The 25977-nt window shown below is 40.8% G+C and overlaps 2 protein-coding genes across 4 annotated transcripts in view; both read left to right on the top strand.

The window, feature by feature from the left end:
• LOC133576761 (uncharacterized) overlaps positions 1-7065 on the top strand; it is a 12444-nt gene extending 5379 nt beyond the window's left edge. Inside the window, exon 4 of the mRNA XM_061930110.2 lies at positions 4991-7065. Coding sequence (XP_061786094.2) covers positions 4991-6459 — 1469 coding nt within the window. The 3' untranslated portion in view covers positions 6460-7065. The remainder of the gene's footprint in view (positions 1-4990) is intronic.
• An 11281-nt stretch (positions 7066-18346) lies between these two features.
• The window catches only part of LOC133578155 (uncharacterized), a 74376-nt gene continuing 66745 nt past the window's right edge, over positions 18347-25977 (top strand). For all 3 annotated transcript variants that reach the window (XM_061932357.2, XM_072912556.1, XM_061932349.2), the window contains exon 1: positions 18347-18617. In XM_061932357.2, coding sequence (XP_061788341.1) covers positions 18440-18617 — 178 coding nt within the window. In that variant the 5' untranslated portion in view covers positions 18347-18439. The remainder of the gene's footprint in view (positions 18618-25977) is intronic.

Raw genomic sequence — 25977 nt, 5'->3', positions numbered from 1 at the left:
GGTAGAAAAATGGATGGATGGATGGAGGTATACATATATATATACCGTATTTTCCGCACTATAAGCCGCCCCGGGTTATTAGCCGCACCTTCAATGAATGGCATATTTCAAAACTTTGTTCACCTATAAGCCGCCCCGGGTTATAAGCCGCGCCTACGCTGCGCTAAAGGGAATGTCAAAAAAACAGTCAGATAGGTCAGTCAAACTTTAATAATGTATTACAAACCAGCGTTCTAACAACTCTGTTCACCCCCAAAATGTAATGTGCAAATGTGCAATCACAAAAATAGTAACACTCAAATTAGTGCAACACACAAAATAAACATTTAAAGCTCACTTTCTGAAGTTATTCCTCATCCATAAATCCCTCAAATTCTTCTTCAGTGTCTGAATTAAAAAGTTGGGCGAATACGGCATCCAAAATGGCCGGCTCCGTCTGGTGGAAGTCATCAGAGTCAATGTCGCTGTTGTTGTCCAGCAGTTCCATGAATCCTGCCTTCCGGAAAGCTCGGACCACAGTTGAGACCGATATATCCGCCCAGGCATTTACAATCCACTGGCAGATGTTGGCGTATGTCGTCCGGCGCTGTCTCCCTGTCTTAGTGGCGCAGGTCATCTTGTTGCTTCCTCTACCTACGCACCATTTATGTTCAATTCTCTTGCTGTTGCTCTATTTCCGTGTTCTACTGCGTGACTTATTGCCTTGAGTTTGAATTCTGCGTTGTATGCGTGTCTCTTAATAGGAGCCATTTTGTGGTCTTTACAGATGTAAACACAAATGAAATGAAACGTAATATCCGCGCGCTTCTTCTTCTACGGGGGCGGGTGGTTGCTTACAGTAGAAGAAGAAGCGCTTCCTCTTCTATGGGGGCGGGTGCTTACCTTGGCAGTTGCTTACCGTAGAAGAAGAAGCGCTTCCTCTTCTACGGGGAAAAAAGATGGCGGCTGTTTACCGTAGTTGCGAGACCTAAACTTTATGAAAATGAATCTTAATATTAATCCATATATAAAGCGCACCGGGTTATAAGGCGCACTGTCAGCTTTTGAGAAAATTTGTGGTTTTTAGGTGCGGCTAATAGTGCGGAAAATACGGTATATATATATATACATATATATATATACACGCATATATACTGTATATATATATATATATATATATATATATATATATAGATATATAAATATATATATACACACACACACACACATATATATATGTATATATATATATATACACACACACATATATACAGTATATGTATATATATATATATATTATGTGTGTATATATATATGTGTATGTATATATATATATATATATATATATATATATATATATATATACATATATATATATATATATATATATATATATATATATATATATGTGTGTGTGTGTGTGTATGCATGTTTGTATACGTGTATATACATGCGTGTGTGTATATATACACAAAAAATGTATGTGTATGCATATATATATGTATTTGTCTATGTATATATATATATATGCAAATTAATATGCATGTAGGTATACATGTATACCTATATATTTACTTATGTAGGTAGTAAATGGATGGATGGATGGTATACATACATACATATATATATATATATATATATATATATATACCGTATTTTCCGCACTATAAGGCGCACCGGATTATTAGCCGCACCTTCTATGAATTACATATTTCATAATTTTGTCCACCAATAAGCCGCCCCGGACTATAAGCCGCGCCTACGCTGCGCTAAAGTGAATGTCAAAAAAACGCTGCGCTAAAGTGAATGTCAAAAAAACAGTCAGATAGTTCAGTCAAACTTTAATAATATATTGAAAACCAGCGTTCTAACAACTCTGTCCGAAAATGTACAAATGTGCAATCACAAACATAGTAAAATTCAAAATGGTGTAGAGCAATAGCAACATAATGTTGCTCGAACGTTAATGTCACAACACACAAAATAAACATAGCGCTCACTTTCTGAAGTTATTCTTCATTCGTAAATCCTTCGAATTCTTCGTCTTCGGTGTCCGAATTGAAAAGTTGCGCAAGCGTGGGTTCCAAAATGGCCGGCTCCGTCTCTTCGAAGTCATCGGAGTCAGTGTCGCTGTTGTTGTCCAGTAGTTCTGTGAATCCTGCCTTCCGGAAAGCTCGGACCACAGTTGTGACCGAAATATCTGCCCAGGCATTTACGATCCACTGGCAAATGTTGGCGTATGTCGTCCGGCGCTGTCTGCCCGTCTTAGTGAAGGTGTGTTCGCCTTCGGTCATCCATTGTTCCCACGCCGTTCGCAGTCGTGATTTGAATGCCCTGTTGACACCAATATCCAGCGGTTGGAGTTCTTTGGTTAATCCACCCGGAATGACGGCGAGTGTTGTATTTGTGTGCTTCACTTGTTTTTTGACACCATCTGTGATGTGGGCGCGCATAGAGTCGTATATCAACATGGACGGAGCTGCGTGAAAAAAGCCACCCGGCCTCTTCGCGTAAACTTCCCTTAACCACTCGCTCATCTTTTCTTCATCCATCCATCCCTTCGAGTTAGCTTTTATGATGACGCCGGCTGGAAAGGTCTCTTTTGGCAAGGTCTTCCTTTTGAATATCACCATGGGAGGAAGTTTCTGGCCATTAGCATGGCAAGCTAGAACCACAGTGAAGGACGACTTCTCATTCCCTGTGGTGCGAATATTCACCGTACGTGCTCCCGTTGTATCAACAGTGCGGTTCACAGGAATATCAAAAGTCAGTGGAACCTCGTCCATGTTGATAATGTGCTCTGGCCGGATCTTTTTTTCCGCTATCTTCTTTTTACAATATGCACGGAAAGTAGCCAGCTTTTCTTTAAAGTCGTTAGGCAGTTGCTGTGAAATAGTGGTCCGTGTGCGGATGGAGAGATTGCGTCTTTTCATAAACCGGAAACACCAAGAAGCACCACCTTTAAAATCATCCAGGTGAAGTTCGCTTGCTAGCGTTGTTGCCTTCATTCGAATAGTGATGGTGCTGACACTTCTGCTTGCTGCTCTCTGCTCAACAACCCACTGTTCGAGTTCGTCCTCCAACTGTTGCCATCTTGCTTTGTTCCCTCGGAAACTCTGTTTTGTCTTCTTTACCTGGCGCAGGTCATCTTCTTGCTTCCTCCACCTACGCACCATTGATTCATTTATGTTATATTCTCTTGCTGCTGCTCTATTTCCGTGTTCTTCGGCATGACTTATTGCCTTAAGTTTAAATTCTGCGTTATAAGCGTGTCGCTTAGTAGGAGCCATTTTGTAGTCTGGTCTTTACAGATGTAAACACACAAAGGAAATGAAACGAAATATCCGCGCGCTTCTTTTTCTTCCGGGGGCGGGCGGTAGCTTACAGTAGAAGAAGAAGCGCTTCCTGTTCTATGGGGGTGGGTGCTTACCTTGGCGGTTGCTTGCGTAGAAGAAGAAGCGCTTCCTGTTCTACCGGGAAAAAAGATGGCGGCTGTTTACCGAAGTTGCGAGATCGAAACTTTATGAAAATGAATCGTAATAAAGCGCACCGGGTTATAAGGCGCACTGTCAGCTTTTGAGAAAATTTGTGGTTTTTAGGTGCGCCTTATAGTGCGGAAAATACGGTAAATATGATTGGATTATGTCTCTGCCAACATTTCCGTTCCTTAGACTAAATTGTCAGTTAATTTCGTCATTGTTTTCACGGAACAAGTATTTTTTTGTGATTTGTTATCCTCCAAATTGAGTTAATCATGGTAAAATACGTTGTTGACGATAAGTAAAACGAACATTTTTAGTAAAAAAAAATGAACTCTGTTAGAATAATTGTTTGTAAGTCACAAAAAAACTTTGTGTTGAAATGAGTTCCAGGCCAAAGGACAGGGGCTGTCTTTGAGGCCTACCAAGTTTTGTCTTGTCTGTGTAATCATGTTTTGTTTTAGTCATGTTTTGTTTTGTTTTGTTATTTTTTAGTTTCTGGCTTTTCAATCCCTTGTCTTGTTTCCATGATTACCCATTAGTTTCACCTGTTCCACGTTTGGACTCATTGTGCACTCTTGTTTGTCACCATAGCAACCCATTAGTTTTCACCTGTCACGTCACGCACCTGTTTCACGTTTTGAGTCACGCACCTGTTTTCGTTAATCATGTCTATAGTATTTAAGTTCATTGTTTTCAGTTTGTCGTTCTGGTGACATCCCGGATTCATACCCCTGTCACACTTTTACCTCTGCGCACTTCATAGTCCATGCCAAGTAAGTTTTTTTGTTTATTAATGCCACAGTTAGTGTTTTTGTTTAATTGTTCACAGTGCAAGTCTTTTTGTTTCGTTAGTCAAGTTTGTACATCCGCCTTGAGCGCGCTTTTTGTTCCTTTGAGTGTTATAAATAAATATGTATTCACCTTCACGCCATGACCAGTCCAGCTTTACTTGCATCTCGGGAAAACAAACACACCATAGTCCACGTCTTGACAAGATTAAGGCTCGTAAAACTCCACTGTGTAAGGGGGAGAGCCACATGAAGGGTTTTCTGTTTTCTCTCATGTATGCTAATCAACAGAAGGATGTTGTTCTCGCCCAAGGACTTCAAAGCGGAGAGATGTGAGGATCTGCCCAATTTCCAGACGAATTCTTTTTTAAATATTTTACGAACTCTTTTTGAACTATTTTATGGACCTCTTTTTGAACTATTTTGTGGAACTCTTTTTGAACTATTTTACGACCCTTTGTCCTTTGGAAGCAAAGGTGGCCATGTGGTCGAGGAGGGTCCAAAATAAAAGAAGGAGGCATGCAATCTTTTGGCAGAGCGTGCTGGAGATTGTAGAAGGATACAATGTCCGGGCGACTCTCCTCAATATATTGAGTCCAAATTGAATTATGTCTCTGTTTAATTCTTTGCCTCTTGTCTTGTTTAATAGATGTCATCAGTGTTTGAACCTGACAGACTCTGACTTGGAGTGCATAATATTTGTCCGATCTGAAGTGTGTTTGTGTTGTTTGTTTCCTGCAGACGTCCAGCAGCTGACCGGTCATCAAGAAGAATGCCCTCCTCAGTCGCAGGCCGCCAGCTCCAATGTGAAGCAGGAGGATTCACAACCCTCTGACATTAAAGAGGAAGATGAGGAACTACGGATCACTGAGGAGGGAAAGTGTCTGCAAGGGCCGGAGGAGACTGATCTCAACAAGTTGCCACTGACTGTTATCTCTGTGAAGATTGAAGATGGTGAAGAGGAACCACAAGCAGACAACCTATTCGCTCCACTATCAGATAGTGAGGCCGAAGACAGAGTTGAAGAACCTTTGAGCGGCAATGCAGACTGTGAAGGTGATCTAAGGACTCACACTGACAACAAACACTCTGAATGCTCTGAGAAGACAAGTGAAGAACATTTGACCTGCTCCCTTTGTGCTAAAAGCTTTACTAAAAAGAGCAATTTCAATGCACACATGAGAACGCACACAGAAGAAAAACCCTTTAAGTGCTCAGCTTGTGATAAACGATTCTCTTACCGTTCAACTATGGTGTCACACATGATAACACACACAGGAGAAAAACCCTTTCGATGTTTAGTTTGTGCTAAAAGCTTTTCATACAAAGGTAATTTGAATGTTCACATGCAGTCACACGAAACAGAGAAATCCTTTAGGTGTTCGGTTTGTGACAAAAGCTTTTCTTACAAGAGTAATTTGAATGCACACATGCAGACACACAAAACAGAGAAACTTTTTAGTTGCTCGTTCTGTAGTAAAGGTTTCTCTCAGAATGCAACTTTGGTATCGCACATGAGAATACACACTGGCGAAAAGCCTTTCAGATGCTCAGTTTGCGACAAAAGATTCTCTCAGAATGCAACGTTGGTATCGCACATGAGAACGCACACCGGAGAAAAACCCTTTAAATGCGCAATTTGTGGCGAAAGCTTTTCGAACAAATGCAATTTGACGCAACACATGCATACGCACAAAGCAGAAAAAACCTTTAGCTGCTCTGTTTGTGATAAAAGCTTTTCTTACAACAGTTCTTTGTATGCACACATGCAGACGCACAACACAGAAAAACCCTTTCAGTGCTCATTTTGTGGTAAAAGATTCAGTCAAAAGGTCAATATGGAATCCCACATGAGAACACACACTGGAGAAAAACCCTTCATTTGTTCAGTTTGTGATAAAAGATTCTCTCACAATACCACTTTGGTATCACACATGAGAACGCACACAGGAGAAAAACCTTTTAGTTGCACAGTTTGCGGTGATACATTTTCTTACAGATATAGTGTGACTCAACACATGCGGACCCACAAAACTGAAAAACCCTTTCGGTGCTCAGTTTGTGGTAAAAGATTCATCCAAAAACTAAGTATGGAAACACACATGAGAACACACACTGGAGAAAAACCTTTTAAATGCGCAATTTGCGGTAAAAACTATTCGTATAAGAAAACTTTTGCAGCTCACATGCAAACACACAATGGAGAATAACGGTTTCCCAGTCCATTGTGCTAAACCAGGAGTTCCCACTACGTCGATCGTGAGCTACCGCTTGATTGCCAGGCATTCAAAAAAATGACATATTATCAATCTTCACTATGATGACGACCAGCAGGAACAATAAGTGATGCCATCCTGCCTGCGTTAACAGAATACGAGTCTTAGATTACTAGCGCACACAAGCTGACAAGCTATTGACTTAGCCACCACTTTCATGTGGAGGATTGTGTTCCCCTCAACAATGCAAATCCGAAGTTGTGGAACGTATCAGCAACTCCTGTGTATCCTCTAAGATTCCAATCAATGCAAGTCATCAGAATAAGGTAATACACTCACTTATATCGTTGTCTTCGAGAACAGACGGGAATCTATATGCATTCAACATGTTTGTAGTTTGTATTATATGTATGTTAGGTCAGGAAAAAAACAGAGGAATTTTCATCCCTACAAGCCTGTTTCGCAGGGTTCTCTACTCTTCAGGGGATTTTATGAAACAGGCTTGTAGGGATGAAATAGCCTGTGTGTTTTTTCCTGACCTAACCTATATATTCCGCTTTACCCGGGTATTGAACACTGTATAACGGATAAACCACAGAAACCTTGACTATTTATATATATATATATATATATATATATATATATATATATATATATATATATATATATACACCAGGGGATTTTATTTTAAAATCCCCTGATGAGCAGGGAAACCTGCGAAACAGGCTTGTAGGGATGATATAGCCTCTGTGTTTTTTCCTGACCATATATATATATATATATATTTTTATATATATATATATATATATAATTTATATATCAAATCAAATCAAATCAACTTTATTTATAGAGCACATTTAAAATTTACCACAGGGGTAGCCAAAGTGCTGTACAATGAACAGGTTAAAAGATAAAACGAGTACAGAGCAAACACAACACAACACAAACAGAACACGATAAAAAAATAAATAATTAAAATAGAATTAATAAAAACATAAAAACAGGATCACAGCAGGTGTATTATGGGGCGCCATTGCAGGATGGATATCACTCAGTGTTAAAAGCCATGGAATAAAAGTATGTTTTTAAGAGAGATTTAAAAACAGGAAGAGAGGAGGCTTGTCTAACACTCAGGGGTAGGTCGTTCCAGAGCTTGGGAGCAGCAACGGCGAAAGCTCTGTCACCTCTAAGCTTCAGCCTTGTGTCAGGGACCGTCAACAGCAGCTGATCGGCTGATCTTAAGGATCGGGTGGGGCAGTAAGGCTGAAGGAGGTCGGAGAGATAGGTTGGCGCGAGGTTGTTTAGACATTTAAAAACAAATAAAAGGAGTTTAAAATGTATTCGGTAACGCACAGGGAGCCAGTGAAGGGACGCTAAAATAGGGGTGATGTGCTCACGTCTGCGGGTCTGTGTTAGCAGACGAGCAGCAGAGTTCTGCACGAGCTGCAGGCGGGCGAGGGAGGCCTGGCTAATGCCAACATACAAGGCATTGCAGTAGTCAAGACGAGTCGAGATAAAAGCGTGGATTAATTTCTCAAGATCATGTCTTGATAGAAGCGGTTTCACTTTCGCTATTTGGCGTAATTGATAAAAGCTTTTTTGAACGACGCTGCTGATTTGTTTTTCGAATTTAAAATCTGAGTCAAACTTTACCCCCAGGTTTGTGACACAGTCGCTGAGATACGGGGTCAGAGTGCCGATATATATATAAATATATACTTATATATATATATAATTATATATATATTTAGATATGTATTTATATATATATATATATATATATATATGTATATTTAGATATGTATTTATTTATATATATATATATATGTATATAATCAAAGGTAATTTTTGTTTTGTGTGTGTTGCACTCGTTTTAATGTAATAAAAAAGTTGACCTCTGCAGCGGTTCTTTCTTCCTCAGCTCTCATTATCGCCGCATGATAGCAGCAGTGTGAAGAGAGAGTATGGCCAACCGGGTTTCAGAGTTGGTGGCCGACCTGGCGCCCTTTAATTACGTGAGGGGCATTTGAAACAATCATTTAGGACAGTGGTGCCCAACCACCCGGCCGCGGCCCGGTACCGATCCGTGGATTGATTGGTACCGGGCCGCACAAGAAATAAAAATAAATAAATAAATACTTTAAAAAAAAAAAGATTATTTTATTAAATCAACATACAAAACACAAGATACACTTACAATTAGTGCACCAACCCAAAAAGCTTCCCTCCCCCAATTCACACTAATTTGCACAAAAGGGTTGTTTCTTTCTGTTATTAATGTTATGGTTCCTATATTATATATCAACATATATCAATTCAGTCTGCAGGGATACAGTCCGTAAGCACACATGATTGTATTTTTTTATGACAAACCAACCACTCTGCCTTGAGCATTGTCAGGTGTGCTGTGGGAAGTTATTACGGTACATTTATTTCCTCCGAAATGGAAAACGTTATTTGGGACACCTCTAGTAGTGCCTGGTGTATACTGAATGTATCATCAATGAACTTATTGTAGAGATTATTAGATGTACAGCAAAAAAATACATTTTAAGTTAAACACTGATGTCGGGTTCAAACACTGATGACATCTATTAAACAAGACCAGAGGCAAAGAATTAAACAGAGACAGAATTCAATTTGGACTCAATATTGAGGAGAATCGTCTGTACACTGTACCCTTGCGCAGTATCTCAGCCCGCTCTGCCAAAAGATTGCATGCCTCCTTCTTTTATTTTGGACCCTCCCCCGACCACATGGCCACCACTGTTTCCAAAGGTCGCAAAAAGTTCACAGAAAAGGTCGTAAACAATTCACAGAAAAGGTCAGTTCAAAAAGAGTTCGTAAAATAGTTCCAAAAGAGGTCCATAAAATAGTTCAAAAAGATGTTCGTAAAACAGTTGAAAAAGGAGGTTCAAGAAGAGGGGAATCTGGTCCTGCTTCCTCTCCGCTTTGAAGTCCCTGAGTTAGAACAACATCCTTCTGTTGATTACCATACACGAGAGAAAACAGAAACACCTTCATCTTGCTTTCCCCCTACACAGTGGAGTTTTACGAGCCTTACTCTTGGTAGGCTTCAAAGACAGCTTTTGGCTTCTTGCCTGGAACTCATTTCAACACAAAGTTTTTTGTGATGACTTAAACAATTATTCTAACAACTGACTAGTAAGTAAATAATACCAGATGGATCAGTTTACACATGAATTGTCTCTTGTTTTGCCAAACTTCTCTCCAAATTAAAGTTTATTATTAAAAAAATTCTACGCATAAATTATTATTGCATGTACTGTAATAACTAGGAACTATGACATTTGGCTTCTCCACTATCATATACAATGTCAACATGTAACTATGAAAAACAAACAAAAAAGAACACACAGTGTTGATGTTTGGATCAACCTGCGGGGTAAAAATGGTGACTGGGTACTCAATTGATATTACACATTGAATATATTTTTTTACATTAAACATGTAAACAAATATTTAAAGAACAAGGACCTACCAGCAGTGAGAGCTCCTAACAGGCACTGCTGTACTGTGTCATGCCTGGAATCTGCTCCTCTACTGAAGCATCATATTTCACCTAATTGAGAAACTGAGTATTTCAAAGAAAATCTCAATGTGTTTTGGAGAAATGATCAACATAACTTGAGGGGCCACTACAACATAAATCATAAAGACAAGTAATAATAATATATTTTATTTGTAAAAAGCACTTTACATTAAGTAAACAACCACAAAGTGCTACAGTGTATTAAAATAATAAAAATAAAAAGATAATAAAAAAATAACAAAAAAAATAAAAACTAGAACAGCCAAATAGCTAATACTAGTATGCATATAACTAAAAAAAAAGGCTTTTTTTTTTTTTTAAAGAAGGGTTTTAAACCTTTTTTAAAAGCATCCACAGTCTGTGGTGCCCTCAGGTGGTCAGGGAGAGCGTTCCACAGACTGGGAGCGGCGAAGCAGAAAGCCCGGTCTTCCATTGTTCATAGCTTTGTCCTCGGAGGTCAGAGGAGGTTAGCCTGTCCGGAGTGGAGGTGTCGTGTGGAATGATTAATTTCAGTAAATGGGCTATTCCGCCCAATCGTCGCTTAGAAATATAATGTATAAATGGGAAAATTACCAGAATTTTTATTTTTAACTAAGTGGTCTTCTTCCTGCAAAACACTACCGCTTTGGTCCACTGGCCCCAATGAAATCAATTAAAACTGCAAGTTCACAAGTGGGGCTTTAAGTACGCCGTTAAAGAGCTGTGTATATTCCAAACTTGACCCACCCATCAGCAAGACAAAATTAAATATGATTGGATTTTGTTTCTTTCAACATTTTCGCCTCGTTTTTTTACGTTAACATGTCAGTTAATTCTGTTATTGTCTTAGTCAACGTGCCTTTGTTTTGATTAAATACATTTTTTTTTGTACCTGCTCCAATGTAAAAAAAAAATAAAAAATACACAATTCAGATAAAATTAAAGCTGCAAGCAGCGTTGTTCGGGCCCGCGTATTTGGCAGGTGCTAGTCCTAAGTGTCCCAATACTTTAGTCTACTTTTAGTCTGAAGTGTCCCAAGACTTTTGTCTAGTGTACCTACCTTGTCTGCATTGTGTGGGCACGTTGGTGCTTCCTGCTTTTGAGCAGCCATCTTAAAAAAACAGCACCGCAGGAGCATCAGTGCAGCGGGTCTTTGAAGGGTCATAAAATCAAAACCGGAGCAGGTATCACAACTCTTTCGCCAACTTTTAATCAGAAGGGTTCAATCTCTCTCCTGTGTTAGTTTGAAGCCGAAACAACAAACGCGCTCAGAGGAGATAATGTTTGAAGAAAGGTGACGGGTTTTTACAAAAATGTTGTGTTGAAGGGGGAATAGCAAACTTCCTGTTGATTTTAGCTGGGGGTTGTCAATTTATGAAATGTAGGTGTAAGTGAGACCTACGGAGAGGTTTTTGTTTCATGTCTGTCCGACCTTCCCAGTGGGAGTTACAGGCAGTTTTGTAATTTTTTTCTTCCGAGGAGCAGTTTTTTATCAGTTATAATAAAAAATTGCTGTAGAGCGCAATTTTTGAATTTGGGGTTAGGTTTTTTTATTAGATGACAGTTTTTGCCAGTCCTGATGTGTGCGTTCAGTTTGGTGAGTTTTGAAGCATGTTAAGGGGGTCAAATTACAGCGCAAAGAGGCAAAAGTGACTTTTTTTAGTACTTTTTTGTCTTGAAGGGGGAATTGCCAACTTCCTGTTGATTTTCGCCCGAGAATGTACCATTATGAAAGTTAGGTCTGAGTCAGACCTACATAGAGGATTTTGTTTCATGTTTTTCCGACCTTCCTAGTGGGAGTTACAGGCAGTCTAGTTTTTTTTCTCTAGGGGGCGCTAGAGCGCAATTTTGATTTTTGCGGTTTTTTTTTTTATTAAAAGACAATTTTCGCAGGTCCTGACGGGTGGGTCAAATATGGTGAGTTTTGAAGCATGTTAAGTGGGTCAAATTAGTGCTCAAAGAGGCGGCGGAAGAATAATAAAGAATAATAATAATAATAAAGAATAAAACCTTAGAAATTCAATAGGTCCTTATGTCCCATTGCATAAGGACTCCCTGTGGGAGTCCTTTTGCAATGGGCCATGGCGGGCCCTAATAAACAGCGTCCTGCCTGCAGGTCATGGTAAGGCCAAAAGTAAGTTCAGTCATTCATCTTTCTGTATTTTTGATGATGTTTCAACTATGACTGGGAGGATTAAAATCAGAGTTTTTATTCCAACACTAAATAATTGTTTTGATTACATTTGATCATATTCATCATTGTTTGTTGAAAGGAATTGTTGTACATTGCTTGGTTGCTAGTTGTTTGCCTTATGCATCATTTTAGCTGATAATCAGTGTTGGGACTAACGCGTTACAAAGTAACGTGTTTCGGCGGTAACTAGTAATCTAACGCGTTATTTTTTATATTCAGTAACTCAGTTACCGTTACTACATGATGCGTTACTGCGTTATTTTACGTTATTTTTTTATGTAGTATCGGCTAGAAACTGAGGATCTGATCGTGTTTTATGGCAGCGAAGCAGAGACATGCTTCTGATTCTTCCTCTGCGCTCTCTGTGTGTGTGTGTGTGTGTGTGTGTGTGGGTGTGGGGAGGGGTGGGGAGGGGGGGGTGCACAATGCAACGTAAACCGTTGGCCAACCAAAAAGTAACCACAGAACACTATACGACTATACGGTATAGTGTTCTGTGGTTACTTTTTGGTTGGCCAAGCGGACGTGACGACAGGCTGTCCCCACTCAGATACGCACGGACCGGGGGGCGGGGGCGGGGGGGGTGGGGGGGGGGGGCGTGCCTTAAGTCCGGCTGGAAACAGAGGTGTGGACTCGAGTCACATGACTTGGACTCGAGTCAGACTCGAGTCATGAATTTGATGACTTTAGACTCGACTTGACAAAATGTAAAAAGACTTGCAACTCGACTTAGACTTTAACATCAATGACTTGTGACTTCACTTGGACTTGAGCCTTTTGAATTGACATGACTTGACATGACTTGCTACTTTCCCCAAAACCCAAAGATGAAAAAGTTATTCGGGAGCGCTCCGTATTTTTCATTGTGTACTTGTCTATCAGCGTTGCGTGTGTCAGCTGGTGTGGTCTCAGTACAACAGCCAATCAAATTAGATCTACTTTGTTTTCATCACACAGCATTCATCCAATCAAATTGCAGGACAACCAACGAAGAAGACATGTCCAAACCACACGCCAGTGAACAAAAAATGATACCTAAAATAATTTTGTTTGGGTATAAAAATTACGAGGTGGTCAACACAAAACGGTTTGCAGGATGCAACACATGCGGTTCGAAAATTACTGATGGAGAGGCAACAACTTCCAACTTCGTCCGGCATTTGAAGTTGCACAAAGAACGGTAAGTTTTGAATGTAAGATAACGTTTATTGGCTAAGTAACGTGACTTTTATTTGCTGTGTAGTTAAATCAGTGAGGCTGTAAACTCACTGCTAACGTTATAACGTTATTGCAAACACGGGAATCTGTTGCAGTTCACTACCTTATTCATACTTTTTGTTCAGTGATTTTTTTTTAAGCAGGGTTACGTTAGTCAATATATCACACGTAACGAGACGGCGGTCAGCAGCACCGCGTATTTTAGCCACCTAAAAAAAGACAAAAATAGTCAAATAAAGGTCAGTTAAAATGTATACTATATTATGAATATGTGTACCGTTTTAGCTAGCTTTCTGACATACTTTTGGTTGTTTACCTCAGTGGTCCCCAACCACCGGACCGCGGCCCGGTACTGGTCCGTGGATCGATTGGTATCGGGCCGCACAAGAAAGAATTTTTTTTTTTTTTTCTTTAATTAAATCAACATAAAAAACACAAGATACACTTACAAGTAGTGCACCAACCCAAAACAACTCTCTCCCCCCTTTTGTTCTGGGCATTGAACATGAAGACTCTTCCTTCACTGTTCCGAGTGGCCATGAGAGTCTTGGCAGTGCCTGCCTCCAGTGCTCCAGTGGAGCGAGTTTTCAGCCATGGTGGCATCATACTACGCCCCCATCGTGCACAAATGACTGACAGACTCTTGGCTAATTTGGTCTTTTGCAAATGCAATGCAGCATAGGGCCCTGACATATAAAAAGTACAACTTTTTTGTTATGTTCACGTATATGTCATGTTTTTTCAATGTTAACACTTTTGTACAAATAAGTACATTTGCACTTTATTTTTCAATGTGTTTGTTCTGTAAAGGAATGAGTTAATGTTTAAAATGACTGGTTAATAGTGCTATTATAAAATGCATTGTCAGCACAATTTTCTTTCCTGCAATTTAAAATGCACTTGTTTTAATAAATAAATACAGCGTTTGAAAAGCATACACAATCTGTGTTAATATATTAGTCTGTGGTTAAAAGGACTTGAAAGGACTCGAAACTCAAAATGCAGGACTTAGGACTTGACTTGAGACTTTCCAGTCTTGACTTTGGACTTGACTCGGGGCTTGCCTGTCTTGACTCGGGACTTGACTCGGACTTGAGGGCAAAGACTTGAGACTTACTTGTGACTTGCAAAACAATGACTTGGTTCCACCTCTGGCTGGAAATCGGGAGAAATTTGGAGAATGGTTGTCCCAGGGAGAGGCAGTGAAATTCGGGAGGGTTGGCAAGTATGAGATATTCTTACTTCTTTTCTTTTGTCGAGCACAAAGAAAATAACATTTTAGTTAAATGTAAGTTGTGTCTTGGATCAAAGATCCCGTCTCCTGCCCAAAACAACAATTCAAATCTGCCTGGTTAGGCTCTGTGTATGTCACGTGTGCCTTCCTTAGGTGAAGCCAGGTTTACAGCTATGTTGTTGATTGATTGATTGATTGAAACTTTTATTAGTAGATTCCGTACAATTGACCACTAAATGGTAACACCCAAATACGTTTTTTAACTTGTTTAAGTCGGGGTCCACTTAAATTGATTCATGATACAGATATATACTATCAAATATATACTAACATCATAATAGAGTCATCACACAAGATAATCATCAGGGTATATACATTGAATTATTTACATTATTTACAATCTGGGGTGTGGGATATGGAGGGGGTGGGGGGGTGTGGGGGGGTTAGGTTTGGTTGGTATCAACACTTCAGTCATCAACAATTGCATCATCAGAGAAATGGACATTGAAACAGTGTAGGTCTGACTTGGTAGGATATGTACAGCAAGTAGTGGACACAGAGAGAGAGATCAGAAAGTATAAGAAAAAGTGTCTACATTTGATTATTTACAATCCGAAGAGGTATTATGTGGAAGGGAGGGTGTTAGTTTAGGGTTGTAGTTGCCTGGAGATGTTCTTTTAGTGCGGTTTTGAAGGAGGATAGAGATGCCCTTTCTTTTACACCTGTTGGGAGTGGATTCCATATTGAAGTGGCATAGAAAGAGAATGAGTTAAGACCTTTGTTAGTTCGGAATCTGGGTTTAACGTGGTCAGTGTTAGTGTTATTATGCTGTTTGTTACTTATGTATGTTATGTTGCAGCTATTTCAAATAGTTTTGTCAATTTGTTCTGGTCTGAAATAAATTGTCCCTTTGAAACATATCTTTGTCTTTGTGTGTTGTATGTAGAGCACATTGCTTAGCAGAGTTCAGTGATGCAAATGCATGTCAAGTTGATCAACAGATTGTATTATTCTCCAGTGCAATAACAGTACTGAAATGAAGTAGAGATGCGCGGTTTGCGGACACAACCGCGGAGTCCGCGGATTATCCGCGGATCGGGCGGATGAAATTAAAAAAACTAAGATTTTATCCGCTCACGGGTCGGGTCGGGCGGATCAATTTTTTTTTTTTTTTTTTTTTTTTTTGCGGGTGGCAGTTAAACCAATTGGGAAATATATATACATAGTTAAATGTTGTTACCCACATACGAAAAACGAGCAGGCACCTGCTGCATATGCCACAACAGAAGAAAAAAAAAGAAGAGATGGACACTTTTACGGAGCGGAGAAGGGACGCCTCGCCGGGGTCCGGGACCGAGGCCCCTTCCCCCGAGAGGGCCCCACCGGGAGCCGTAGCTGAGGCGATCCGCGAGAAGGGCCCGACGCACGTCCAGGGTCACTACCGCGCCCACCGCACCGACACCCCGCCTCGTCCGCTTTCGCCGCGGCCGGCGTCACGCGCAGCAGGTAAGCAGCTTACCTGCCCGCCACCCCCGTGGCCGGGGGCTCGTAACATGGGTCACTCCGTGCGCTCCGCCCGCGCAGCTTACCTGCTTGCCACCCCTGTTGCCGGGGGCGCGTAACAGGGGTCACTCCGCGCGTAGTGCGCTCATGAAAGGGGTGGGGCTCACCCTGGTTGATATAGAGAGCAGGACGGTGGCCATGGAAGTTGGAACCCGCTAAGGAGTGTGTAACAACCCACCTGCCGAATCAACTAGCCCTGAAAATGGATGGCGCTGGAGCGTGGGCCCATATACCTGGCCGTCGCCGGCAGCGAGACGCGCTTGGAGGTGCGCTCAGCGCGGCTCCCATATGATTACGCACTGGTGTGCGTCTGGGTCGTGACAGCGTGGCACGCGAATGTCTGTGCATTGGATCAGTCTCCTTTCTTTAACAGGCAAAAGCTTTATAACCTCACCATACCTGCCAACTTTTAAATCAGAAAAACCTAGTAGCCAGGGTCCAAGGGCCGCAGGCCCCGGTAGGTCCAGGACAAAGTCCTGGTGGAGGGTTCAGGGCTTCGCCCCCCGACGCAAAATGACTATTAGCATTCAGACAGGTTAAAATGTTGCTAAAACCATCACTTTTCTATCAGTCACAGTGACTTTTCAAAACAAAAATATTACAGCAAAAATCATATGGGTTGATTGACATGTTTATTCTGTAAGCTAACTTCAATAGTTTGAAATTATTTTTGACAGTTAATGCCAGTTATCCTGTCAACCTTTCACAACACTTCAATTTGTTAATTGAAAGTATAAATAGTATAAACACTTTTTACAGTATGTCGTGCTGTGAAATACAGCCGACAGGATTGCGCATGCATGGTGCAGGAGAACAAAGGACTTCTTTCATTTAAGGTTTGTGATAAACCATCAAACTCATTCGTTAAAAGGACTCTATAGTAATATAAAGCGAATTTTTCTGGACATTATCATGCAAGAAACGTTTATTTTTGGGACCGCGATCACCGCGTAATGATTTTTAAAGGTTGCATTACATTATTAACTGTCCCATGTGATCAGCCAGTGCGATTGGAAGTCCATGCTCAATTATTGCCTCCGTAAATAAAACTTCGGCATTTATCACATCCAAAGAATCTGTTTGGGCGACGAAAAACGTTGAAAGTTTTCCACTTGTATCGCTAGCAACGGCATTAGACTTGTGTTTTTTTGTCCCAACGTGGTCTTTTACATCGCTAATTCCTCCGTGTCCGATCGAAAAATCTTGTCTGCACAAGGTGCAATTCGCGTAGTTTTCACCCTTTTTTTTAATTTTTTTTATTAATATTAGATATATAACAACGGGCGGATGGTGGGCGGGTGCAGTTCTGATCAAACGTTACATCGGGTGGATGGTGGATGGTTGACGACTTTCTGACGCGGTTGCGGATGAAATAATTGCCTATCCGCGCATCTCTAAAATGAAGGCTAAAAGGGCATTAATGGGAGCTTTAAAAAAAAAGAAGTAGAAGAAGTAACTAAATAGTTACTTTTCACAGTAACGCATTACTTTTTGGTGTAAGTAACTGAGTTAGTAACTGAGTTACTTTTGAAATAAAGTAACTAGTAACTGTAACTAGTTACTGGTTTTCAGTAACTAGCCCAACACTGCTGATAATGCATCATTTTTAGCTGTTTTAAATATCTAGATTATTATTTAACATTTGTCATTTGAGGAGTTTTGCAGAGGGTTTCTGTCTTTTTGTCATCCATTGTTCTCTTTCTGTAGTTTCTGTTATAAATGATGTAAACTGGTACATGTTGTATTGTTAGCAAAGTAATTAATGCACATGAAACAAGAAGGGAATGTGCGAGTGTGTGTGTGTGTGTGTGCGTGCGTGTGCGTGTGTGTGTGCGTGTGTGTGTGTGTGTGCGTGCGTGTGTGTGTGTGTGTGTGTGTGTGTCGTAAAATAAGGATGGAAATTTCGGGTTATTTGAAGAGCTACATTTTTTAGCTCGGCTCTCTAAAATTGTCTCTTAAACTTAATGTATGAAGTAAAAATGCAATTAAATTCAATATTTATCGTCAAAATTACTTTATATGTTCAACATGTAGCACATTTTGACCGATCTCAGAAAATACGTTTTTAGCAAAATGATTAGTTACATTAAAGACGATCGTTCACGAACGACCCACCTCATCACTACCGTAAAACCTCCCTCCTGGAGGGAAAACAAGGCGGAAGTTAGCTGGACGACCCTGAGACAAAAAAACGCCCGCTTGCCCGATTTTACTCGAGTAAAAAACATAAAAAATGTTAAAAGTGTTGGTCAGGGAACGACTGATGGCGGCGGCGGATGAAATATTCGCGCTGCTTGGAAAAACCATCTCTTCGTACGAGGAGGAACTTTCCAGAAGCAAAGAGGAGAACGAGCGCCGTCGACGACACTTAGAAGCAGTTTGCAAGAGTGGAAGTGTGCTACGAATTGAGGGTAAGTTTAAAAAGTTAAGTGACTTTCCACAGTTAACACATCTTAATTTGGTAATAATCTCTCCATCTGTGGGCGGAGTTTGTTCAACTTATTTTGTTTTTTAGTTGGAATGAGACCGTAAAATATTTGAGCATTAATCAGGACACTTGAGTGAGTCAAATATGAGCAAACATCTTCACCGTCAGTAAGTTGGACAATACACATTTATTATTTACATAAAATCACTTTTGTCATCACATTTGCGACTTGCCAACAGAATAGATGGCCACCATGTTTGTTTGTTTTCCCAGCCAACGAATACATAGTTTTCACGCCCGACTGATTTCCCATGATGCTCCGCGCGATCCGCCATTTTGAAAGGCAAGCGCACCGGTACAACATCAGCAAATTCATATATACGAACCCGTTCACAAACGTATGCATAATGGCCGAGAAACCAGCAAAAAAGAAGTACCGTATTTTCCGCACTATAAGGCGCACCTAAAAACCACTAATTTTTCTCAAACGCTGACAGTGCGCCTTATAACCCGGTGCGCTTTATTACGATTCATTTTCATAAAGTTTCGATCTCGCAACTTCGGTAAACAGCCGCCATCTTTTTTCCCGGTAGAACAGGAAGCGCTTCTTCTTCTACGCAAGCAACCGCCAAGGAAAGCACCCGCCCCCATAGAACAGGAAGCGCTTCTTCTTCTACTGTAAGCAACCACCCGCCCCCGGAAGAAGAAGAAAAAACGCGCGGATATCACCGTACGTTTCATTTCCTGTTTACATCTGTAAAGACCACAAAATGGCTCCTACAAAGCGACAAGGATCCGGTTCTTAAAAAGACGCAATCTCTCCATCCGCACACGGATTACTACCGTATTTCACAGCAACTGATATTCCTGTGAACTGCACTGTGGAACGGGAGCACGTACGGTGAATATTCGCACCACAGGGAATGAGAAGTCATCCTTCACTGTGGTTCTAGCTTGCCATGCTAACTTCCACCCATGGTGATATTCAAAAGGAAGACCTTGCCAAAAGAGACCTTTCCAGCCGGCGTCATCATAAAAGCTAACTCGAAGGGATGGATGGATGAAGAAAAGATGAGCGAGTGGTTAAGGGAAGTTTACGCGAAGAGGCCGGGTGGCTTTTTTTCACACAGCTCCGAAGGCGAACACACCTTCACTAAGACGGGCAGACATCGCCGGACGACATACGCCAACATTTGCCAGTGGATCGTAAATGCCTGGGCAGATATTTCGGTCACAACTGTGGTCCGAGCTTTCCGGAAGGCAGGATTCACAGAACTGCTGGACAACAGTGACACTGACTCCGATGACTTCGACGAGACGGAACCGGCCATTTTGGATCCCACGCTTGCGCAACTTTTCAATTCGGACACCGAAGACGAAGAATTCGAAGGATTTACGAATGAAGAATAACTTCAGAAGGTGAGCGCTATGTTTATTTTGTGTGTTGTGACATTAACGTTCGAGCAACATTATGTTGCTATTGCTCTACACCATTTTGAATTTTACTATGTTTGTGATTGCACATTTGCGTACATTTTGGGACAGAGTTGTTAGAACGCTGGTTTTCAATATATTATTAAAGTTTGACTGAACTATCTGACTGTTTTTTTGACATTCCCTTTAGCGCAGCGTAGGCGCGGCTTATAATCCGGGGCGGCTTATTGGTGGACAAAGTTATGAAATATGTAATTCATTGAAGGTGCGGCTAATAATCCGGTGCGCCTTATAGTGCGGAAAATACGGTATACGAACCCGTTCACAAACGTATGCATAATGGCCGAGAAACCAGCAAAAAAGAAGTATAAAGAAGGCTTGGACAACCAGACGTTGGAAAGATACAACCAGAAGACACAATGCATAGGCGTTGACCCGTACGAAGTGCCGAAACAAAGTTTCACGTATGACCACAAATGCCTCCCGGCCATAACGTACATAGACATTTTGAATAGTGATGGGTTGATGAGGCGTCATGAAGCGCTTCGACACATTGCAAAACTGTATTGATACTGTGTCGATACTGTGTCACTAAATACTGACATCTGCTGGACATTAAAAATCCCTACAGGCAACCTATGGACCGACTCAACTGACACTGATTTGATGCCCTAGTACAGGGGTCACCAACCTTTTTGAAACCAAAAACTACTTCTTGGGTACTGATTAATGCGAAGGGCTACCAGTTTGATACACAATTAAATAAATAAATATATTGTCATTTGTAAGTTACACGTATGTGTGATTTAAACAAGAATAGCTAGATAAATAAATGTATATATATAAAAAAAAAAAAGGGTATTTCTGTCTGTCATTCCGTCGTACATTTTTTTTTTCCTTTTACGGAAGGTTTTTTGTAAAGAATAAATGATGAAAAAAAAACACTTAATTGAACGGTTTAAAAGAGGAGAAAACACGAAAAAAATAAAAATAAAATTTTGAAACATAGTTTATCTTCAATTTCGACTCTTTGAAATTCAAAATTCAACCGACAAAAAGAAGAGAAAAACTAGCTAATTTGAATCTTTTTGAAAAAATAAAAATAAAAATTTATGGAACATCATTAGTAATTTTTTCCTGATTAAGATACATTTTAGAATTTTGATGACATGTTTTAAATTGGTTAAAATCCAATCTGCACTTTGTTAGAATATTTAACAAATTGGACCAAGCTATATTTCTAAGAAAGACAAATCAGTATTTCTTCTAGATTTTCCAGAACAAAAATTTTAAAAGAAATTCAAAATACTTTGAAATAAGATTTAAATTTGATTCTACAGATTTTCTGGATTTGCCAGAATAATTTTTTTAAATTTTAATCATAGTAAGTTTGAAGAAATATTTCACAAATATTCTTCGTCGAAAAACCAGAAGCTAAAATATTTATTATTCTTTACAATAAAAAAATAAATAAATTTACTTGAACATTGATTTAAATTGTCAGGAAAGAAGAGGAAGCCATTTAAAAGGTAAAAAGGTATATTTGTTTACAAATCCTAAAATCATTTTTAAGGTTGTATTTTTTCTCTAAAATTGTATTTCTAAAAGTAATAAGAAGCAAAGTAAAAAAATAAATGAATTTATTTAAACAAGTGAAGACCCATCCATCCATCCATTTTCTACCGCTTTTTCCAAGTGAAGACCAAGTCTTTAAAATATTTTCTTGGATTTTCAAATTCTATTTTTGTCTCTTTTAGAATTAAAAATGTCGAGCAAAGCGAGACCAGCTTGCTAGTAAATAAATAAAATTAAAAAAATAGAGGCAGCTCACTGGTAAGTGCTGCTCTTTGAGCTATTTTTAGAACAGGCCAGCGGGCGACTGATCTGGTCCTTATGGGCTACCTGGTGACCGCGGGCACCGCGTTGGTGACCCCTGCCCTAGTATATACAATAATATAAACCAAGTCATTGTATTTCATTTAGTATTATTTCATATCTTCATTTAAATAAAAATATATTTTTTATCTTTTTTAGATACAGTCAATAAATAATGTGAACATGTATCATAACATGGAAATCTAAGAGAACGTGTTGTGGATGATTGTGGACTGGGAATTTATTTTATTTGATTTTTTTACACATTTTTATTAAAAAAAAAAAAAAAAAAAAAAAAGTTTGTCCAACGTATTACATTTTAGACGATTTCTCTTAGGTATTATTTCACCGGCTGTAGAAAAGAGCCGCTCACAGGGCACAGAGGAGGCGTCAGTGCGACACAGTTCGCGTATCGGTCACGTGACCAACACAGCTCATGATCGGTCACGTGACTTTCTAAAAGCGGTACGCGCACCGACACAGGGTTTCGCTCTATGAGCTCGACGCATGCGCCGATGCATCGGTGTTGCCGGACCCATCACTAATTTTGAACTACCTCGTCAATTACACCAGTGCCTATACAATGGAGGAATTGAGGGCATTCAAGTCTCTGGAGGCGTACAACCAGTTTATTAACGGATGGGTCAGCGACGTTAAAAGCATGACTGCAAACGAGAAAGTGCTTGTAGTGGGCAGGGTATGTATATATAACGTACATTAAAACCATGTGTTTAGCGAGGACACGTCGGACTCCTTAGGATAAGGGGAGTCTGCCCAAGCCTGTCCTCTCCCATCCACTTATATTTATTTATATATGTGATAAATTTGTTAATTTATTCAATTTGTTAGTTTTGATAATGCCCAACTGAAGAGTATAAAATATAATTCACGAGTATGACAATTTTTTTTCACTTAAATCCCAGATTGAAATGGAAAATAAGTGCATCTCTAATGTATCTAACTTATGACAAGGTTGATACCTAAATATTTTATCCATTGAGATCTACAACTCATTTCGTGTACAAGCAACCTGGGCTGAGATGGGCGCTATATATCCTGAGGGGGGGGGGGGGGGGGGGGCTTTCGCTTTCGTGGTCCATCCCATAAAGGGCTTCGAGAATAGCAAATTGACAAAAAAATAAACAATACATCGTTCTAAAATGTTTAATAAACAGATTGAGACGTGATCCTACCTGTTACAAAGTGATCAGAACATATTTTGGAATGTTGAGATGGCTCCTCTTTCCTGTTGATGCTTGCCAACCACAAGCGTCGTCTCTCCTCGCTGATTTTCCTTGTCTGTTCTCCTTCGTTGTGTCTAATTTTAGGAATACTAAAAAATCCTCGCTGCACTGATCCATCCCGTCGATTTGTACATCCATTCACCCAACAGGAAATAACCATTATGCGCCTTTCACCAGTGTTTGCTCGAAGCTATTGTCAATAATCGTGAAGCGTGTCAACTAGGCCAGGTGTGTTTTGTTTGCCTCCCAAGATGGCGGATGACCCGGGATAACCCGGATGTGTGACGTCACGTAAACACCATGTATAGGGAAACGACTCGCAGGTCACGTGATGGACCTCATTTCTCAAACTTTTTTCCACCAAGTACCACCTCACAAAACACTTCATCATTGAAATACAGTAGCGCAGTAGGTCTAAGTCATGGGTGTCAAACTCTGGCCTGCGGGCCGAACTTGGCCCGCCGTTTAATTTCATTCGGCCCTTGAGGCAATATCAAATTAACATTAAAGCTGCAAGCAGCGTTGTTCGGGCCCGCGTATTTGGCAGGTGCTAGTCCTAAGTGTCCCAATACTTTTGTCTACTTTTAGTCTGAAATGTCCCAAGACTTTTGTCTAGTGTACCTACCTTGTCTGCATTGTGTGGGCACGTTGGTGCTTCCTGCTTTTAAGCAGCCATCCTAAAAAAACAGCATTGCAGCAGCATCAGCGCAGCGGGTCTTTGAAGGGTCATAAAATCAAAACCGGAGCACTTAATTAAAAAGCGCTTCTGTTGTTGTATTCACAAGGGTTCAATCTCTCTCCTGTGTTAGTTTGAAGGCGAAACGACAAACGCGCTCAGAGGAGTTCGTTTTTGAAGGAAGGTGACCGGTTTTGACCAAAAAATTGTTTTGAAGGGGGAATAGCAAACTTCCTGTGGATTTTTCCGGGGGGTTGTCGATTAATGAAATGTAGGTCTAAGGGAGACCTACATAGAGGTATTTGTTTCATGTCTCTCCGACCTTCCCAGTGTGAGTTACAGGCAGTTTTGTAATTTTTTTCTTCCGAGGAGCAGTTTTTTGTCCGTTTAATTCAAAAATTGCTGTAGAGCGCAATTTTTAGATTTGGGGTTAGGTTTTTTCATTAGATCACAGTTTTAGCCAGTTCTGATATGTGTTCAGTTTGGTGAGTTTTGAAGCATGTTAAGGGGGTCAAATAGCAGCTCAAAGAGGCAAAAGTGACTGTTTTTAGTACTTTTTTGTCTTGAAGGGGGAATTGCCAACTTCCTGTTGATTTTAGCCCGAAGACATACAATTATGAGAACTAGGTCTAAGTCAGACCTACATAGAGGATTTTGTTTCATATTTTTCCGACCTTCCTAGTGGGAGTTACAGGCAGTCTAGTTTTTTTTTTTCTAGGGGGCGCTAGAGCGCAATTTTGAGTTTTGAAGTCTGGTTCTTTGATAAAAAGTTTTGCCGTATATTACTGATGTGTGTGTAAGATTTGGTGAGTTTTGAAGCATGTTAAGGGGGTCAAAGTAGTGCGCAAAGCTGCGGAAGACTAATAATAATAAGAAAGAAAAACGATCGAATAACAATAGGTCCTTATGTCCCATTGCATAAGGACTCCCTGTGGGAGTCCTTATGCAATGGGCCATGGCGGGCCCTAATTAGAGCTTGCCCACCGGTTTTATACTCATACTTGCCAACCTTCCTGATTTTCCCGGGAGACTCCCAAATTTCAGTGCCCCTCCCGAAAATCTCCTGGGGCAACCATTCTGCCAACTTCCTCCCAATATTTGGGGCGTGCCTTAAAGGGGAACGTTATCACAATTTCAGAAGGGTTAAAACCATTAAAAATCAGTTCCCAGTGGCTTATTTTATTTTTCGAAGTTTTTTTCAAAATTTTACCCATCCCGCAATATCCCTAAAAAAAGCTTCAAAGGGCCTGATTTTAACCATCGTTATATACACCCGTCCATTTTCCTGTGACGTCACATAGTGAAGCCATCCATCCATCCATCCATCCATCTTCTTCCGCTTATCCGAGGTCGGGTCGCGGGGGCAGCAGCCTAAGCAGGGAAGCCCAGACTTCCTTCTCCCCAGCCACTTCGTCCAGCTCCTCCCGGGGGATCCCGAGGCGTTCCCAGGCAAGCCGGGAGACATAGTCTTCCCAACGTGTCCTGGGTCTTCCCCGTGGCCTCCTACCGGTCGGACGTGCCCTAAACACCTTCCTAGGGAGGCGCTCGGTGGCATCCTGACCAGATGCCCGAACCACCTCATCTGGCTCCTCTCCATGTGGAGGAGCAGCGGCTTTACTTTGAGCTCCTCCCGGATGACAGAGCTTCTCACCCTATCTCTAAGGGAGAGCCCCGCCACCCGGCGGAGGAAACTCATTAGGGCCGCTTGTACCCGTGATCTTGTCCTTTCGGTCATAACCCAAAGCTCATGACCATAGGTGAGGATGGGAACGTCGATCGACCGATAAATTGAGAGCTTTGCCTTCCGGCTCAGCTCCTTCTTCACCACAACGGATCGATACAGCGTCCGCATTACTGAAGACGCCGCACCGATCCGCCTGTCGATCTCACCATCCACTCTTCCCTCACTCGTGAACAAGACTCCGAGGTACTTGAACTCCTCCACTTGGGGCAAGATCTCCTCCCCAACCCGGAGATGGCACTCCACCCTTTTCCGGGCGAGAACCATGGACTCGGACTTGGAGGTGCTGATTCTCATCCCAGTCGCTTCACACTCAGCTGCGAACCGATCCAGTGAGAGCTGAAGATCCTGGCCAGATGAAGCCATCAGGACC

Source organism: Nerophis lumbriciformis, linkage group LG03 (assembly GCF_033978685.3).
Source record: "Nerophis lumbriciformis linkage group LG03, RoL_Nlum_v2.1, whole genome shotgun sequence".
Lineage (NCBI taxonomy): Eukaryota > Metazoa > Chordata > Actinopteri > Syngnathiformes > Syngnathidae > Nerophis > Nerophis lumbriciformis.
Note: the sequence above shows the minus strand (reverse complement) of the source record. Positions and strands in the feature narration are given on the sequence as shown.